This window comes from Melopsittacus undulatus, chromosome 8, assembly GCF_012275295.1.
Source record: "Melopsittacus undulatus isolate bMelUnd1 chromosome 8, bMelUnd1.mat.Z, whole genome shotgun sequence".
NCBI lineage: Eukaryota > Metazoa > Chordata > Aves > Psittaciformes > Psittaculidae > Melopsittacus > Melopsittacus undulatus.
Genome location: NC_047534.1, coordinates 5,000,858 through 5,020,212, shown reverse-complemented (window position 1 = coordinate 5,020,212; position 19,355 = coordinate 5,000,858). Strand labels below are relative to the sequence as shown.

Genomic DNA, 19,355 nt, shown 5'->3' with positions numbered 1-19,355 from the left:
GACGAGGGCTGAGAAGAGGACGACGGCTGCCTCGAAGCAGAGCAGGGAGAATAGGGCGGCGGTGAGCAGGCGCTGAGGCTGGTCAAGGGTTTCATTTCTACACCCCCCCTCCCGCTCCATGCCTGTTGGTAGGCGCCTCCGCGCGGGGCCCGCTGGTCCTGGCGCACATGGCCGGGCGGTAGGAGCCGCCCCGCCCCTCCCCCGCTCCTTTCCCCGTCGCGCTGTGGCAGGGAGCGCGCGGCCGGCCGGGCCCCGCAGCGAGCCCCATGCAGGACACCGAGGAGAGCCCGGCGGCTGCCGCGTCCGGCGCCGTGCAGGGCCCCGGCGGTGACACCGAGCACACGGAGGGGCCCCCGCCGCCGCTGGCGGAGCAGCAGCAGCAGCAGGAGGAGGAGGAGAAGGAAGGAGAGGGACGGGAAGAAGAAGGCGGCGAGTCTGAGGCGCCGCCGGGGCCCCCTGAGCCGCCGCCTCCCGCCGCTGAGGAGCCCTCCGCGGAGCCCGAGCAGCAGCCGCCGCCTCAGCCCCCGTCCGGCCGCGAAAGCCCCGAGAAGGCGGAGGCTGAGCCCGAGGCCGAGCCGGCGGTCGGGGCCGAGCCTGAGGCCGAGCCGGCGGTGGAGGCCGAGAGCGAGCCGCCGGCTGAAGGCAAGACCGAGGCTGAACCCGGCCCGGCGCAGGAGAACGGAGAGGCCGCGCCTGGCGTCCCGGCCGAGCCCGAGGACGAGATTTCCTTCAGCGACCCCGAGGACTTCGTGGACGACATCAGCGATGAAGGTGCGAGCCGGGCGGGAGGGCGGCCGGGAGCGGGATGGGGGGGAGGGGCCGCGGGGAGGAGGGAAAGCTCCGGCCGTGGGGCCCGGCCATGACCGCGGCGAAGGCCCCCGGGCCCGTGGTTGTGTGTGGGGCTGCGGGACGGGAGCCCGGTGTACGAGCGGTGCCACCCCTCTGCCGGGACGTGCTCTGCTCCCTTCATCCCCCCCTGGGCTGCCTGGCAGCTGCTCGTGGTGCTGGGTACGCGTGTTCGTCGCAGCAGTGCGTCCTGAATGAAGCTGCTTCTGTTTTATCTGTGCACCGTATTGTTGGTCCTAAATGTGCCGGTAAACTTCGAGTATCGGTGTGCGGGCTGCCCGCACGAGTGTGGGATCACCACCTTGTGTGTTGCCGTTTGCCTCCGTTGGTTAAAATCGGCTGTAAAACCGGTAGTCTTCAGTTTACAAATTAGGTTTCATCATTCTGTGTTTTCTACACATCTCGAGTGAAATCTGTATACAGATAGTAGGGGTTTGAAAAGAGTGCTCAGAAAGACATGACATAGGAACTTTGTGAGAAGAAAGGTACGGAAACATTGTTTCTGGCAGTTAAATTCGAACTGAGGCTCTTCTTGAAAAGTACTGAATATTGACTGTCATGAAATGTCATAAAGCCGTTGTGTAACTACAGAGATAGTCGTGGGAATACTTGATTCTGTCATACAGGAGTTAAAGCTCTGTTTTAGTATCTTTCAATTCAATATTTCTAGATAAACTCCATTCTTGAATAGCAAAAGTACTTGGTCTAGGTATATGTTATTGTAGGGTCTGACTTACGTGTATCTTATGTGTTGGAGGGTCCTATGTTAAAGTATGAAAACTGGAGAAGAGTTTCTCAAAGCATGTGATTGTAAATCAGTTCTTCAGTTGGCCGTGGAACACAGGTGATCCATGTGCCTTCTAGTGTTGAGCACTGTGCTTACCTTAACAAAACTGCAGCAAAATACCTTAGATTAGGGAAGTGTTTGCTATTCTCAATTTAGTCGTCTGTATGGCTCTTTGAACTTGTGCATATGTTTCTTAAAGAGGTGTTGGCAACATTGTCTGCAAGTATGTAGTTGGATTGCTTTTGCCTGGTTAAGTGTTTGCTTGATACACTTGGTCTATGCCTGAGATTATTATGCTCAATTCTGCTTGTCTTCAGAAACTGCATGTATTTTCCATTTCATCTATTTTATTGTGAAGGATTATTTTGGTTAACTTCTCAGCTGTGTGAATAATACAATGTTAGTGGCTGAATTATAGTGTTTAAGTTTAGTCACTCTTGTTGGTCTGGCTTTCTATGTGCAGCTTCTTGAGCTTCCTTATTCCTTTCCCTTTATCCTGATGACTCCTGAGGGAGAAAAGGAGTCCATCACTGTCACTGAGCCAAGGTTATTTCAGTGTTTATGATAGCATTCCATCTTCAGGAGCACCTTTGAGCTGGACCAGCTTTAGGATTGGACCATCAGGTTTCTTTCCATCAGCATGATGGTGGCGGAACAGCTCATCCAAGTTCAAGCAGAAGGGATGTGTCAGATACACTTAGGTGCAATGAAGCTTTAGTTCAGATAATGATAGTGGTCCTTACAATTCTGCCAGCTGAAGATAGCTCTATACCCACCACACCCTGCTTCTCTTGTGGGTGGAATAAGCTGGCTAAACCAGCTTCTTCCCTTTTGAAGATCCCTTTGTTCACAATTTTGGATTTAAGGTTGAGGAAGGGTACAATGTAGGCATTTGCCTTTAGCCTGCTACAGTTTTGATTAAACACATGGCATTGCATTCTTGTACATGAATCTGAATATGCATTCCTTGGTGTGTCTGTAGGCCTACAAAGTCTTTTTGTGGGAAGTAGTTATGAAAAATGACTAATAGATCCTAAAAAATCACCCTTTTGTGTTTCCTTGTTTCCATCTTTTTCTTGTAGACTTGCGTGAAAGTACATGCTTTCATTTTATATGCAGGGAAAATCTAAGATAGGGGATTATACGGTAAATAAGAAATCTGCATGTTATTTTACTGTAATACAGGATTTTTAAAGTACTCCTTTCAGTCCTTACAATTTTTGTTGTTGGAGCAGACACTTTGCTGCGTTTGTCCTGAATCCTAGGAAAGCGGTTTCTTACCCACAGCTTTAGTGTGTTATCAGCTACCTGAAGGATGGCTTGTTCCTTGAAAGAGTATCCTGAGATCCAGTATGTACTAGGAAATTAATTTGCAGCCCTTATCTTATCTTATTAGGTTTCATCATTCTGTGTTTTCTATGCATCCAGAGTGAAATCTGTAGATAAATAGTATGTAAATAAACAGTATAAATGAACTCCTTATCACACAAAACAAGTGTTATTCTTTTCTGGATCTGTAACAGTTTTGGCTCAGTTTTTCATGTTGCAGTAAGTAAAACGTGAAAGGAGGAGGGAAAGATGGTTCAAAATACCTTAACTTAAACCACTTTGTGTGGTAGAATGTCCTGCCTGGAGTGATCCCTGATACACACTGCTGTACTTTTAAAAGAAGACAGGATTTTCCTGTATGTCCCATTTTCCTTCTACTTCTTTGCCTACCTGTTTGTCTGAAATAGTGCTCTTAAAGTTGTCATCACCTGTGATTGTTACTGGGACTTATGCCTCTACCTTCATGTCAAGGGTTTTGCTCATCCTTGGTGATCTATATGGTTTTGTGCAATTAGGATACCTGTTGTTAACTCTGGGGTTTTTAATTCACTTTTCCTGCACTTGACTTCATCTTGTTCCAGTTTTCAGTCTGCTGCTCCCCACTAAAGACTCTCTTCAGACTTGCTTCTTAAACATTAACTTCTGTCAAGTCCTCCTCCTCTTTGCTGTGTTGCACACCTTCACTGAGTATTTGACTTGCTCAGAAGAACCTGGCCTGAGCCATTTTGTAATAGTTGCTACAAATTGGTAAATAGTTGCTATAATTGGGGAAGTTTATGGGTATAATCTGAGTGTGTGGAGTAAGTAAAATGACATAATATGGAGGATCATTCCTTTAACCCCCTCAGCTTTTAGTTACTACCAGTAATAGTAGGTTTTCACTCTTTCTAGGTCTTTGTTTTTTATACAAGTTAGCATCTTTTAACTTCTTATTTGTAGTTCCCATGTTCACATGGAGAGCATCTTTTTGAGTAATAAATACTACAAACAACAACATTCCGTGAGTACTATATGATCTGAGTGGTGATGGCATCTGTTTCTGCATAAGCATTTGAGAAGCATATTGCTATAAATCAATGGAGATCTCCACATGTAATAACCTGTTGAAGCTTCAAGTTACAGAAAGCCAAGGGTTTTGGTCATTTGAAATTCAAAGAAAGCATGTTTATTCACTGTTCAAGATCTTTCCAGTGTTCTTTCTGGGAAGGAGAACTTCTAGAATTCCAAATCAGCAAAATTCTGTTAAAATGTCTTTAAAATATCAACATATCCAACACCCTTTTTCATTTGTTCTCATGGTTTAAATGTTTCTCTGTGTGTATGCATACATGTGTATGGATTCTTTTTCCTCTGGCTTGTGAATGCTGGATATGGTCTGACACCAAATCTTATCCTTGTATTCTAATTCAAAGCATAGTGGTGTACGCTTATTTTCTGTCTGGGCTTGCAGTTTATAGTGGTTTTCACATAAGTTAAAGACTTACTGCAGATACGCATGTATATTTTTCCTGTTCATATGGCATATGTGAAACTGCCGTTCATATCAGCACATTTGGCATATCTGTTAGCAGAATGTCTATTCTGGTCCATTTAAGTAAACAATGCTAAAAATGCCCATAAACCAGAAAAAATCTGCCACTTGTAGCTGATGTTTCTTTAGAATCCAGTCATGCAATCATGTTAATAAGTTTCATGGACAGGGCCAATTACACTGTGAAACAATCAGTTATCTAGACAAGCATTAAAGTGTATGTTTGAACAGGATATCTAGGGGTAATGTGGGATTTTATTCCTGGAAAGGTTTAAAAATAACCTTAGGTTAAAGTTATGTGAAGGTTTGTTTGGATAGCCTTGTCTTCACTGCTTCTGGTTCGATCCATTGAGAATTGAATAATGGATGTAATTTTTCTGTGTCTTCTTGGATCTGCAGGTCAGTCTGTAGTTCGGGTAATGTTAATTTGAGAAGAGTGTTTAAATATATGTATTACCAATGGGGTTTAGGTGGTGGATACAGAATAATCGAATAGAATTGATTTGAGGAATAGATTAAAACTAGATATGTTTGTCTAGAATTCTACAGAATATATGTTTAGGAACCAACTAGGTAAAACTTATGCAGTGGTCTTGAAGCCTCTAACTTTGTGTACAACATATAGGTGCACTTTGGATCTTCTAACTGTTTTTATTGTGATGTGGCACATAAGCTATAACTGCAGTTACAGTCCTTCAGAATGTTCTCCCTATTGTGAAAGGGAAACTTCAATGATGTTATAAGCAATTTCTTCTTTGTAGTGAAGGGACAGTGTAGGGACTGAACCATCCCACTCTCAAAATGTGTAAGATGTTACAGGAGATGTGAGTTGGTACAGTTGAAGACTGTCCAGAGTGTGAAGAAATATGCTCTTGTCTTCGCTTGCTGCATGCTTAAGGGTGGCTTTAAGTGTCATGCCTTAGACCTTCATTTTTGTATTTAATTAAAGGTTTAGACAGAGTGTGAGTTCTTAAACATAATTATAGTGATGCTAAGACATCCAGAGCTTCCAGTGTAGCAGATAGTTCTGAATTATGCTAAAACTCCTGGCATTTGGGAGTGGGAGGTATGTGTTGCATTTCTTTCGGTCATCCAGTTACAATTTGAGCAAGGCTACAGGTCAGAGCTTGGGTAGTAAATCTTATAGCATCTTATCTGCTCTGTTATGTTTAAGGACTTTGTGAGCCAGTTACAGCTCCAGAAGCAAGCTGGTAGTGCAAGTGTTGACACCCTCAGTGTAAAGTATTGCTGTAAGGAGTTAGCTGCTTAAAGTTTGTTAAGAAGCTGCGTACTCATTCCTCTTAGCAAGGAAGTGTTGGAGTTGGATGGGCATTCACTCCAGTTGTTTCTCTGATGGAGCATTCATTCACTACCAAGTTTCTTTAATGATTCTTGAAAATTCCTGAAATTTGAAGTCTTCCTATTCTTTTATTATCACTGTTCTTTTTACCCTTCTGTCTTCCTACTTCATGATGTAGACTGGTGCCTTAGTTTCTTGTATGCTTTTTCTTTGCAGAATTACTTGGTGATGTACTGAAAGATCAGCCACAGGAAGCAGATGGGATTGACTCTGTAATTGTCGTGGATAATGTTCCCCAGGTTGGACCAGACCGACTTGAGAAACTGAAGAATGTCATCCACAAAATATTTTCCAAGTTTGGTAAAATTATCAATGAATTCTATCCAGAAGCTGATGGGAAGACAAAAGGGTAAGTCAAGATAACTCCTACTGAAAACAGGATTGAAACACTGCTGTGACTTACCCTTGATTGTCAGTGTCAATACCTTATGGCCATTTTTATGGTGACCTTATAGTCCTGCTCATCACTTTCTTCTATCTTAGTCTGTACAATCCTGACATCTAGTCTCAGTAAGCAACAGAAGTTCCAGAGGGAGCTGAGAAGCTTAATAGCTCATTAAGCTACAGTGTGTGTGTGTGGAGATTAATTATGGAAACAGTTTATCTGGGTTTGGAAGGCACATTTCTGTGCAATACTAAATGGTATTTTTCTGTTAATTTTAGCTATGGCTAATAATAGATTCTAGCTAAAAACTTAGTAGCAGTGGATGTGCTGTTTATTGCAAAATGGACTGTCAGTATTCTGTCTCTGGTTGCCAGTGCTTATGCTTATGTTAGTGACTCCAACTTCCATAAGGTCAGTGAACCCTTATGAAGATCCTTTTCCCCTTTGCCAACTTCTGATCCCTGTTTATGGTTAATTGCAGCATCTGAAGTTGAGAAGAAAGCTAACTAGAAGTGATCAAGCCAAAAGGGAAAGAAAGTTTTAGAGAGGGAAAGCAGGCCAAAATCAACCTGATCAATATGAGGTTTTACACAGTCTTATTCCTCTGGTTGGAGTACTGTATATTCCAGAGTTTGGGAGGAATTTTAGAAAGCATAAGAAAGTGGATTTTCTGGAACAGATGTCTGGTTGGTTCTGTAAGTTCAGCTTGAGGAGCATGAGAAAATGATGGTGAGAAGGAAGCTGAATTATATTCAATGTAGTTGAAAGACAAGAGTGGTGCTTTGAGATGTCTATGATAGCAAGATTTAGGTTTCTAAATACATGATGTGTCACTCAGCTGGGAAGAGCTGTGCACCAAACTAGCTCACATTGTTGATCTGTTGTTGCACTGAACTTGCATTCATTGCTTAGCCTAGCTCATTTACAAAAAGAATATCAGTATAATTCCGGTCAAGCCCTGTATACAGCCTAAAAGTGTACATGTGCTTTTGGCCAGAGTGGAGATTAATTGCTTTTGAACCCTAACTTGTTAGGGACAAGACAAAATAATTTTGTAGATAATCCATACTGAGTTCTTGGTTCATCCCCATTGTTTGTTTTGTGTTTTATTTAGTGTCTTTTTTTTTATATGAGCCTGTTCCATAGCCAGTGATGACTTTCTGCTGTCATCTTCCTTCATTGCAGATACATCTTCCTGGAGTACATGTCTCCATCTCATGCGGTGGATGCTGTGAAGAATGCAGATTCCTACAAACTGGATAAACAGCACACCTTCAGAGTCAACCTGTTCACAGACTTTGATAAGTGAGTGCAGCTGTCGTATCTGTAGATTTTGGGATTCTAACCAGAAGTGCCTGCATGGAGGGTAACCAAGGAAATTGTTCTTTCAGGTACATGACAATCAGTGATGAGTGGGAAATCCCTGAGAAACAGCCATTTAAAGATCTGGTAAGGATTTTTGGGGGAAGTGGAAAGAATATTCAGCACAATATGAAATGATGACTTCATCACTGGAGCGTTCATATGAAAATAGAAATGATCCATCAGTAGTGTTGTTATAAGTAACAGTATACTGTGGTCATATGCTCCTGTTCCTTTCTTCTCAACTGTCATGAAGGGACAAGGAAGAACTTAGTGGTTCTGTTTAGGAGTTCCACACAGGGTAAAATGTAAGAGGAAACCATGATTTTTTTGCACAAGTTGCTTAAAATAGGGTTTTGAAAGCATGTTATGTTTCTAAATGTTGGAGGCAGACCTCTGTGTTTGTTACCACTACCACTAATAATCTTGTTTCTGTTTGTCTTAGGGCAATCTCCGGTACTGGTTGGAAGATCCTGATTGTAGGGATCAGTACAGTGTGATCTTTGAGTCAGGAGACAGGACCTCCATTTTTTGGAATGATATCAAAGAACCTGTGCAAATTGAGGACAGAGCAGTGAGTGTCTTGGAAGTGCTGTACATTGCAGATATACTGTCAGTCTAATTCGTTTTATGACATTTCAAAGATATTTTTTCCCCTATTGCTGAAATCCTTTTTCCTTCCTTTTGGTGAGGAATAGTGAAAATACATCCTTTAAACTTAGAATTAGCTGCTTAGATAAAACAAATGTAGAGTTAACTTGTTTGTGGTGATGTTTGTTTTTTCTTAACTGGTCCATGATGCCCATTAGCTTCCTTCATCTCTATATTGTAGGTGATTCAGAAAGACCTGAAAACGCAAAGTCAGAGTCTGAGAAGTATTACTCATTAGAACCGAGTATGTGCTTATGTATGCTTTCTCTGATCCTTTTTTGCTGACCACAGAGATGCTAAAGAGGAATAGCTGGTTTGGTAGTAGCATATAAAAGCGAGAGTCAGTGTGCCTGTCTGTTGCAGACAGTGACCCAGAAGCATTTTCTGTAATAACTATTATGTGTTACAGTAGAAAGATGTTGACTCTGGGATGATGAGTAATTCACTCATCACCATGGTCACTGGTCTGTGTTGCTGAAACCTCTCAATTTAGCTGAAGGTCAAGTATATTGTTAAGAAATTGGAAATACTGACCTTACTTCTGAGAAGAGTGTGTTCTTACCAGGGCTGAAAGACAGCAAGCAAAGCAAACCCAAGCAAGCCTGTTTAGGTGGCTTTTGTAGCTACTATACAAAGGTTGTTACTCTACCTGGAAAATGTTTTTGGTGATCAGTAAGTTGAAAAGTCTCAATCGATGCTTTTCAACCTAAAGAATAAGGACTGAATTATGTGCGTGAAATGACACTCCACAACTAGTCCAGGGTGTCACTGATCAGGAGGTCTTCACTTAGTAAACAGATTTGCAAAAGGTGAAGCTACAAGCCACACATTCATTCTTTCTCCTTTAGGAATACAGCATGAAATTAAATCTTTATGTACCCTTTGTTTTGAAATCCAGAGGTGGACGGAAACCTATGTACGTTGGTCCCCGAAGGGCACCTACTTAGCTACCTTTCACCAGAGAGGCATCGCACTTTGGGGTGGAGAGAAGTTCAAGCAGATTCAAAGGTTTAGTCATCAGGGAGTGCAGCTCATTGACTTCTCACCTTGTGAAAGGTATGGAGTATGACACTGGTTTGGGCTAAGGGATCAAAAGCATGAAGTACACATGTTGTTGCTGCTGTGCTTTCAAATCTCGTGGTTGGGGTTTTCCGTTGTCCTTTGTCTTTGGAAGTATAGTTTTCCATGCACAATTCCTTCTTGGAATGAGTGAAGCTCTGCCTGACTTCTGACTTCAGGAAGGATACTTAACATAATCTAGAATAATTGGTCTATAAAACTGAGCTGACAGGTTTCCTCAGAGATACTGTTATCCCAAGGGAGAAGGCCATGTTTTCCCTCTTTAGATGGGATGTCTGTAATATTAGATTTCTGGTTCTTTGAGAAGATTCAGTTGAGTAGTTTACTTTGTATCTTTGGTACTTACATGAATTCCTTATGTTTTCTTTAATGTTAAAGAGCTCCTTATAGAAGGCTAAAATAATGTCAGGACCGAGATGTGTCTTGTTTTGCTAGTTTTCAAGCAGCATTTGGAAGGTGTTAGATTTTATGTCTTAATACATTAGAGGGTATTTATCTTTCAGTGGAGAAGTTCAGGTTGGCTGAGGTCAATGGATTTATATTCTTTCCAAAACCAATCATGTTCTTGTGGCAAAGCAATGTAGTAGGTAACAGTATTTAGTGAGTTCCTCTTCTTGTAACATCTCTATGGGAAGATTTGCACATAAATCTAGAGTCTTCTCAGCCAGAGGGATGGCAGGGAAATACTGTACCTTGGAAGCATTCTTCCCCTTTATCACACTGTGCTTACTGCAGAAAATCCCATTAAAGAAACTGCTGTTTGAAAGTACATTGTATGTAAATATTTGAATGAAAGCTTGCTTGTATTGGCGTATCAGATGAAGTTTTGACAGTGAATTATTTCTTTTGTAGGTATTTAGTGACCTTCAGCCCTTTGATGGACACACAGGATGACCCTCAGGCTATTATCATCTGGGACATTCTGACTGGGCAAAAGAAGCGAGGATTCCACTGTGAAAACTCAGCTCACTGGCCTATTTTTAAGTAGGTTGAGAAACAGAATGAGAGAACTAATCCCAGATTTCATCTCATTAAAAGGCAGTTCCTATTTAATATTCTTTTTCCTTTTTATTTGCTTAGATGGAGTCATGATGGTAAATTCTTTGCTCGAATGACTTCAGATACCCTCAGCATCTATGAAACACCTGTAAGTTCTTGGGTTTTTTCTACTGTGTCAGTCTTTCTCATGATATATATTTTAAAGGATACCTATAATCATAGAATAATTAGGATTGGAAATCACCTTAATATCATCTAGCTCCAACCCCCTTACCATGGGGGGTTTACAATCTAAAATAGTATACTCTAGAGCTGGGCTTAAAAGGGGAGAAATTCATATGCTCTTGTCTTCTTTGCTGGGTGAAAAACATTAGCTGAGTCTGACAGTAAATTTCACACGTCTAGAATGACTTGACAGATCAATATACTATTTATAAGAGTCAGTAGGATCGAGCTTGTGATGCCTCACAACTCTTAAGTAGAAGGTGAGTGCCAAAAATGCACTGTAAATTGCAGCCTTAATCTAGTTTGGTTTACATTTTCATTATAATTCAGGCTTCTGCACTCATTAATCTGTACAGCAGATTTTATTGCTTTGTGATTGTGGAACATGTATGATTGAATAAAAGTGATACAGGATCTCTGAAAGCTGTACACAGTTTTCTAGTTTATGCACCCTAATACAAGTATGGAGTAATACAAGTAGGAGGTGCATTTGTAATTAGAAGAATGTTACTAACTTCAAAATTCACACCTTTCTCTTTTAGTCTATGGGTTTGTTGGACAAAAAAAGCTTGAAAATCAATGGGATAAGGTAAGTCTATTCCTTCATAAAGACAACAGTTCTAAGTAAAGAGAGCAGTTATGTCTGGGACTTTATAGTGAGAGGAATCTAGAAATCTGGTCTCATACACTAAAGTGGTCAAATCGGGCAAACTGGCAAAAAGGAATGGGAAATGCTCCATTTATTCTTGTCCATAGTTGACAGCTTGTGTGCTCTGAAATCTTTGTGGTACTGCTTAATCCAGGGTCTATCTGGGAAGTCCTGTTCCTTGTCTGTAAAACCAAACTGGAATGCAGTTTGTTAGGGAATATCTCCTTAACAAGGATATGTATGCTGGCTTGAAACAGTGTGCTGCATCCTACCTGTTGGCAAGGAGTGGGTTTGATTTTGTGTGTGTATCTACGTGATAGACAGGGACTTCTTTGAGAGCTTTTGAGGTACCTCTGTAAAGCAATGAGAAAATTGAATGTACCCAGGTGCAAGGAGATTGTCTCCTGTGTAATTTAATAGGAAGTTTTTTATTGCTCATTGGTTTGATCAGTCTGTTTCTTAGATCTCTGTTACACTGGGTGTAATCCCTGCTCTAATTGAAATGTACTGGGTTTGATAACACTGATTATAGAGCAAGTTTAAACAGCAGTTTAAACATCTTGTTTTGGTGTGATGTGTGTAAGGTTGTTAAATTGGCTTCAGTTCCTTGTCTGTTTCTGTCTTTATTATTAAGATTTTACATTTGCTTGCGGTTCAGATACAATAATGAAAATGGTTTCTGCTTGTAGCATCTCTAATTAAAAATTAATCCAGTGCATTTTTTACTTTCTTCCTGTAGAGACTTCTCATGGTCTCCAGGTGGTAACATAATTGCCTTCTGGGTGCCTGAGGACAAAGACATCCCAGCAAGAGTGACTTTGATGCAGCTGCCTTCTAGACAAGAAATTCGTGTGCGAAATCTCTTCAATGTCGTAGATTGTAAACTACACTGGCAGAAGAATGGGGATTACCTGTGTGTGAAGGTAGACAGGACTCCCAAAGGCACCCAGGTATGTGGGTTCTGATTATATTAATGACATTTAGTTCTCTCTCATGCTGACACCTACTGTCTTTCAATACAGACAGTGTAAATTCTATGATGTCAAAGCTATTTTTCATTTTTCCATGTGAATTGGAGGCATGTGGAGAGCAATGTCTGTCATGTTTACATCCAAGGCTTGCTTTGACTTCAGTGACATTGTGGACTTGGGTGAGAACTGCAGGCTTCACCTCTTGTTCTACTCAATGTCAAGCAGATGCTGAACAACCCTTAGGTTGTGTTGCATGGTGCACCATATGTTTATCTGCCTTAATTAAATTTCATAACAGTCTGGAAAGAAACAAATGCTTTTGTAATGTTACTTTTTATCAGGCAGGAAAAGATAGAATGTGTTCGGTAATGAGGCATACTATATTTATCTGCTTTCATTAAAGAAACAAATCTTGTCTTTCATCCTGTGTCCTGACAGGCTAATTGTGTAGTTGTCCTTCTGTGCCTTCCAGTACAACTATTTGCTCTACTGCTTCTGTGCTGGATAATGAGCTGATCTTGATCTTTACAGGGAGTAGTGACCAACTTTGAAATATTCAGAATGAGAGAGAAACAGGTGCCAGTGGATGTGGTGGAAATGAAAGGTAATGCCAAGTGTTTCTTTACTTTATAGACACTTGTTTGTTTCTTTGAAATAGCTGTCAATATGTGACAGAATTGGGAAGATAATTCTTTTCCTAGTGTAGTATTAATGTTGGAGGGCATCTCCAGCTCATGTAGAGATGGGAAATCAAAATGTTGCTGTTCGTGCTTGTAACTGAAAATGTCTTAAAGATCGTAGGGCTGATACTATGAGTGTATTTTCTAGAAGATGGGAGACTTTGGGGAGCTATTGTTTGTCTGAAACACTTACCATAACTCCCTGCCTTTGCCTTTTCAACCTGTGCTTTAACAGGCTTTGCCATATAGACTGTCTTTTAACTGATGGGTTTCCTTTTTTCAGCGTTGTTGGTTTTCTTTGATAACTGCTTGAAATCAAAGCTTTGCATTGTCTTTTGACAGAGGTTTGGATTGTTGTTTTTTTTATTACAGAAAGCATCATAGCCTTTGCTTGGGAACCAAATGGAAGCAAGTTTGCTGTGTTGCATGGAGAAACTCCACGAATTTCAGTTTCCTTTTACCATGTTAAAAACAATGGGAAAATAGAACTCATAAGTAAGTGACTGAAAAACAAGTGAAAAAATACAGTTACTAGGCATTTTGCATGACAATAGATACAGTAAAGTCAAAACTGCCTGTTTTTTGATAGAATTAGCAGTATGTGCTCTGCCTGGCATTGTATTGTAGAGATCTAACTTCTTGGTGACAGCTAAACTGTTTTGATTCTATATCAGTTCAGTGTCTGGGAACAGAAGGCCTACAAGGCAGAATAATTTTGTGGCTTTGGGAAATTGATGTGAGGTGATAGCACAGACTTGGCTCACTTTAGGTTAAATTTATTCCCAGGTTGTATGTTGGGGTCTTATGATCTCTCTTGCTACCTTTTGAGCATCTTGGTGCTACTGGGTTTTGCCTTTAGAAGTGTAGAGCTAAGGGCTGTTGTTAGGACTTGCTTGCAGAGTTCATAAATGTCTTGAGGACCAGATGGAGCTGACTGCTTGTAAGCAAAGTGATGGGATCAGGTTGTGATCTTCTGAATTTGTTTCTTTACAGAAACGTTTGACAAACAGCAGGCAAACACGATATTCTGGAGTCCTCAAGGGCAATTTGTAGTGTTGGCTGGCCTCAGAAGGTGAGCATTGCACAAGTTACTGAACACCCCATTCATCTGAATGAGGGAAAAGACTAGAGTAATTCATCAAGGAATGTTTGGTATCCTCAGGAATGTTGCATTACTGTGTAATCCTGATAGAGCTTTTCAAAAGCAAAGGAAAAGAATAAACAATGTCATGATGTAGTTTAGTCTTTTATCTTTTACGTGCTGTTTTTGCCACACCAAATGAAGAATGCTTTTTTCAACAAAAAGTGGATATTTGGAAACACTTCTCAGCTATTTAAGTTAAATACTGACTCAGTCCAGTTTGCATCACACATATGGTTCTTAGAATGCATTTGTTAACATAGCCTTGTGGCTCCTCATGGGGAATACCTTTTAATGACAGCTGTTTTGTAAAAGAGCTATTAAGAAAGTTTCACATGAGAGGAAGTGAAAATTAATTCTATTAAGCATTTGAGTAGTATTTGCCTTTACATGCTTTCAGACAAGTGCTGCTCATCATCTTGTCTTCACTACTTAAGTATGTCTAAGTATATGCTTATTAAAGTTTGTAACTTGCCTATAGTATGTTTTCACTGTCACTTTAGCAGCAAAAGTAAAATGAGTTCAGGGTCACTGAACACAGACACAAAAGTGTCATTCTTGGGGTTTTGTTTTTATTCATCACATGCTTTCTAGCCACAGAGACTGGTATGAGCCTGTCTCTTGATTGCTCTGAAAACTCATCTCTGTAGTGAGGAGGTGTAAAGATGCAGCTTGTGAAATGCTTTTAAAAACCAGGCTACACTAGTATGTAAAACCATCTGCCTCATTTTGTCTTTGCAGCATGAATGGTGCCTTAGCATTTGTTGATACATCTGACTGCACCATGATGAATATAGCTGAACACTACACAGCTTCAGATGTGGAATGGGATCCTACAGGCAGATACATTGTGACTTCTGTGTCTTGGTGGAGCCATAAGGTACTAATGCTTTCCTGTGGGATGTATTTGTTTTTCCTTTCTCTTCCAGAGTTACTGGAAAAGGCTCTTGGTTAGGAAGAGAAAATGGGCAACTCTCAGTCATCCTGTGATTTAAAACTTGCACCACAGTTTTATACATGAACTTCTAAACATCAGTATTAAGGCTGTTGGCTTCACCAGTTGTCCAAAATAAGTTCTGGAAGAGCAGTTCATGAGTCTAAACTGAATGTCCTTTTTCATTATGTCTTTAGTGGTGTTTAAACCTTGATCTCCCTGTGGTCCATACAGAGCAGCAGGATGTATTGCACCTATATTACTTTTGCATGGTTTCAGTTACTGCACTGTAATCCTTTCCTGTAAAAGTATAGCCTTTGAGACTTAATGTAGTAGAAGGGCTGGCTTAGTTTCAAACTGGTGTGATCCTCCTGAGGGTGACTTCTTGCAAAGCTTTAATGGAACAACTATTTTGCAGAGGGATTTGACTTGTGCAAGGAAGGCACTTACAAAAAGAGTACCCTGTTTCTCTTCACTAATAGTGCTTATTTTATAAGAAAGACCCTTAAGACATGGAGTGAGGACTACAGTGTGAAGTTATAGCTTAGCTTACCTGAGATGGTGCACTGCTCTTCCAGGTGGACAATGCATATTGGTTATGGACGTTCCAAGGCCGTCTGCTCCAGAAAAACAACAAAGACAGGTTCTGTCAGCTGCTGTGGAGACCAAGACCAGCTACCTTGCTCAGTGAAGATCAGATAAAGGTAGTGTCTTCCAGCCACTCTTTCTGCTGACATTGATTTGGTGTATGTATAGACCTGTTGTACTCTCTCTTCTTGAGGATGGGGCTTCAGCTGTTACAAAGTTAAGCAACTGCCTTTTTGCCTTGAATTTGTGAAAAACCATTGCTGTAGGGGACCTCACTTCTAAGAATGATGGTAAATATTAACTGGTCTTTAAGATAAGAATGGAAATGGCTACAGCTTGTTCTTACAGTTAAGATACAGTCAAAGGGTACAAAGAACAAAATGAATTTAGACTTCACTGACTGCATATGTACAGAAGCATTTGCAAGATCTGTAAGTCAGAACAAACAAAATGATAGTGAAGGAAAATCGCCTCAAAAATGATGCTTTTAAAAAGTGCATAACCTGCTTAGGCCTATTGAAGGATCTCTTACAGAATATGACTGCTGCTCTGATAATCCTGGTTGAAATAAAATTCCCTGTTTTACAGCAAATAAAGAAGGACCTGAAGAAATACTCCAAGATATTTGAGCAGAAAGATCGCCTGAGCCAGTCCAAAGCTTCAAAGGCAAGACACTTTTGGAATACAATAATGTAGATGCAACTCTTGTAACCTGTCCTTAGTTATTTTGTAATGGTTACATTCAAGTTAAATTTCTTCTATAACAAACACTTGTGTTCATTTGTATCCAGATGGTTAGAGTTTGTTCTAATAGGGAAGATGTGACCAAGCTGTCAGGTTGAACAGTAATGAATCTGGTGAGGCACTGGTGTTGCCTCATTAAGCAAAGGTGGTAAAATTTGGGGGTTCTTAGTGAGTTGCTGCATTTGGCAGTCTTTAAATTAAGAAAAGCTCTTTAAAAAAGAACCACTTCACCAAAGATGCTCTTTGATTACATGAGTGAAAGATCTTTCTCCCTTTAATTTAGTGGAAAGTATGTTTGTGAGAAAGCTTGACTTGCTAACAAATGCCTTGCATGTGGATTTGATTTATTGGGGAGGTTTAATGACCTCTTCCTGCCTCTGTAGGAGCTAGTGGAAAGGAGACGTACAATGATGGAAGAGTTCAGAAAGTACCGCAAGATGGCACAGAAATTGTACATGGAGCAGAGGAATGAGCGTTTAGAGCTTCGAGGAGGTAAGCCACACATAGTACTTGTGAAGTCTTGCTGCTTCTTACCAAATAAGTACTCTGTCCTGGGGATTCATCCACTTCTCTCCCTCCATTTCCTGCCAGAGCTAATCCCCTGTTCTCTAAAGGTTATTTATACATTTTATCCTAAGACACAACAGGATTTATTCCACCACACACACACCCTCCATAGGAGAAAGCTCAGATGTTGTTGCCTGTCAGATACGGTATCTGTGGTTTACCTCACATCTTCATGCTTCAAGGCAAGCAAAGAGACTGGTGTTTGCAGTTAACCAGAAAACATGCAGAAGACCTGTGCTGGCAGGCAGTAACACCTTGGTTGTCATTTAATGAATTTACCATGTACGATTTAAAGCCCTAAATCTTTCTTTTCACTGCTGTTTTAAGGACTGTTTCTGCATGAGCATCAAATCTTTCGATGGCTGCCTTGTTTGGTGTGTTCAGTGTTACTGTTTTCTCCATTGCAGGCGTAGACACAGATGAGCTGGACAGCAATGTCGATGACTGGGAGGAGGAGACTGTTGAATTTTTTATCAATGAAGAAATTATTACCCTTGCAGAACCAGAGTAATTAATTAAGCTGTGGTAAGATGACAACCCCCTCTGTCTGCTATTGCTGTAGATGGAATCATTTGCTTGAGAAAGTTAGGTCTGTCTGTTGCATGAGTGAATGTGTTGCTCTTTGAGTTGATTTATGTGTTCTCTGTAGAGAGGACAAAAGTGTTTGAAGAAGTAATGGCAGACTTATGAGTTGTGCTGAGCAGAATTGTGTTTATATCCTGTCTTGCCAGAGGGATCAAATCACAGTGGAGTGCAAGGTCAGCTTCGAGGCTCAGTGTGTTGCAGACTCCAGGTTCTGTCAGTAGGGGGAATGAGTAGCATGAGAGAGAAATTGTGCCTTTTGGAAGAATTGCATGTTAGTTCAAAATGGACAGAGTTTAAGTACTGTACTGAAGAGGGTACAACTGACTGGGCTGATAGACTCTGGAGATGTTTAAACATCCACATGAACTCTGCTATTGCTTTATAGAAATGTTGGGTAGAACTTGGAAAGTAGCAGATTCTTATGTGCAGCTGCATGTTGCTGAAATCTTACTTAATCCAATGCTTTTCCCCAGAGCCTTTTTGTCAGTTCATATTATGTATTTCTATGTTGAAAATAGAGGCTACTTTCAGCCCATTATAGGAAATGTCCCTTAAAGAGCTAACGTTTGTTGGGTTGAGAAGATAAAAGATATATTGATAGTGAAGGCACTTATATAAGCCTTAAAACCTGGAATGTGTTCCTGCTCTGTCATGTTTAGTACTTCATTTAAGGAAGGGGAGACTGGAAGTATACCTTTTACAGCTGGAAGTCAGCCTACAGCTCTTTAATCTCCAGATATCTAAGGAGCTCAAGTAAAACATAAACAGTTTACTTCTTGGGTTTATGGATAAATATGTAGCCTTGGTACCTGTGAATATATTTTGATCAGGCTTATCTGTGTCCCTTACATGAGAGATCCTTTTATGGAAGGAAGAGGGTGAAAACATCAGTTTAAGAACAAGTGAAACACATGCAGCCTTTCACCAAGCAGCCTCTCTGATGAGGTTGAGCTGTTTGTATAGAAGCACAGTAACTAACTTGCCTCTCTTTTCCCTTCCTGCAGCACCACCAGATCTTGTGCTGAAAAGAAGTTTGTTCATTTTCAGAAAGCCTACATCAACTCTGGAATTTGTAATCCATATTCTTGCACTCTGGAAGGGTGGATGCACCAGATTTTCTCCATTCTGACACATTGTAGTGCCTTTAAGTCTTGCTGCCTGCTGCAGTGAGACACTGGGAAGGCGCTGCTTTAAATTCTATTATTTTTTTAGGGGTTTTATTTTTGTTTATTTCTTTTTTAACTCCACTACTACCAGTATTTACGTCCTGACTCCCTGTGCAGTACTTGCCAACTGGTAGTGTTTTGGCTATTGCCAGTGAGGTGAGATTCACCAGTGCACCTCTTAAACGCACGATGTTTCTGTTTCAGGACTCTTTCTATGTCCCAAGTGCATGGACAAGTGTTCCTTTCGTTTGGGGAAAAGTCAACAGAACCATTTTTCGTATGATGTGTCTTAGTGTGCTGAAGCAGCACTACAGTGGGCTATATCCTCCTCCTTTCAGATTGTGAAAGGATGTCTCCCTCAAAGAGCTGAATATGGAAATAAAAGCAGACCTATACTAAAACCAGGCTGGCTACGTGTTGTTTGTAGGGAATCTTTCCCTGAGTGATGACAGTCGAACATGCCTGCAGTAACAAGAGTGGTTTTCATCTTGTCTATATGGTTCATTTGGAACTTTTTAATCTTAATTCCTCATGGCTCCTCTGGATTTGTTGTGGTTTGGTTTTTACAGTGATGGTACAGCTCATTCATCTGACAAGCTGGCCTGTTCATTAGTGGAGCAATGAGGAAATGAGTGGGTTTCTTAAACCATTTGCAAACTGATCCTAGCCTCAGGAATGACTGGATTAGTCTGTTTTATTAATGAATAGTGCAAAATATCTGAGAAGTGCTCTATATGCACATGCCTTATTCTTCATGTTACAGTACCTAGTCTCA

General features: G+C 40.8%; 1 protein-coding gene across 1 annotated transcript; it reads left to right on the top strand.

Moving 5' to 3' along the window:
• Nucleotides 1–207: 207 nt before the first annotated feature.
• EIF3B (eukaryotic translation initiation factor 3 subunit B) lies at nt 208–18,984 on the top strand. Its single transcript, XM_034065280.1, has 19 exons — nt 208–771; nt 6,010–6,202; nt 7,424–7,543; nt 7,630–7,687; nt 8,046–8,174; nt 9,150–9,307; nt 10,184–10,315; nt 10,412–10,478; nt 11,098–11,144; nt 11,944–12,154; nt 12,707–12,779; nt 13,228–13,350; nt 13,849–13,927; nt 14,738–14,876; nt 15,509–15,634; nt 16,107–16,184; nt 16,646–16,754; nt 17,237–17,354; nt 18,419–18,984. Exons 1-18 carry the CDS (start codon nt 267–269, stop codon nt 17,338–17,340), a joined length of 2,451 nt encoding a protein of 816 aa, XP_033921171.1. The 5' UTR covers nt 208–266; the 3' UTR covers nt 17,341–17,354; nt 18,419–18,984.
• The last annotated feature ends 371 nt before the right edge of the window (nt 18,985–19,355 follow it).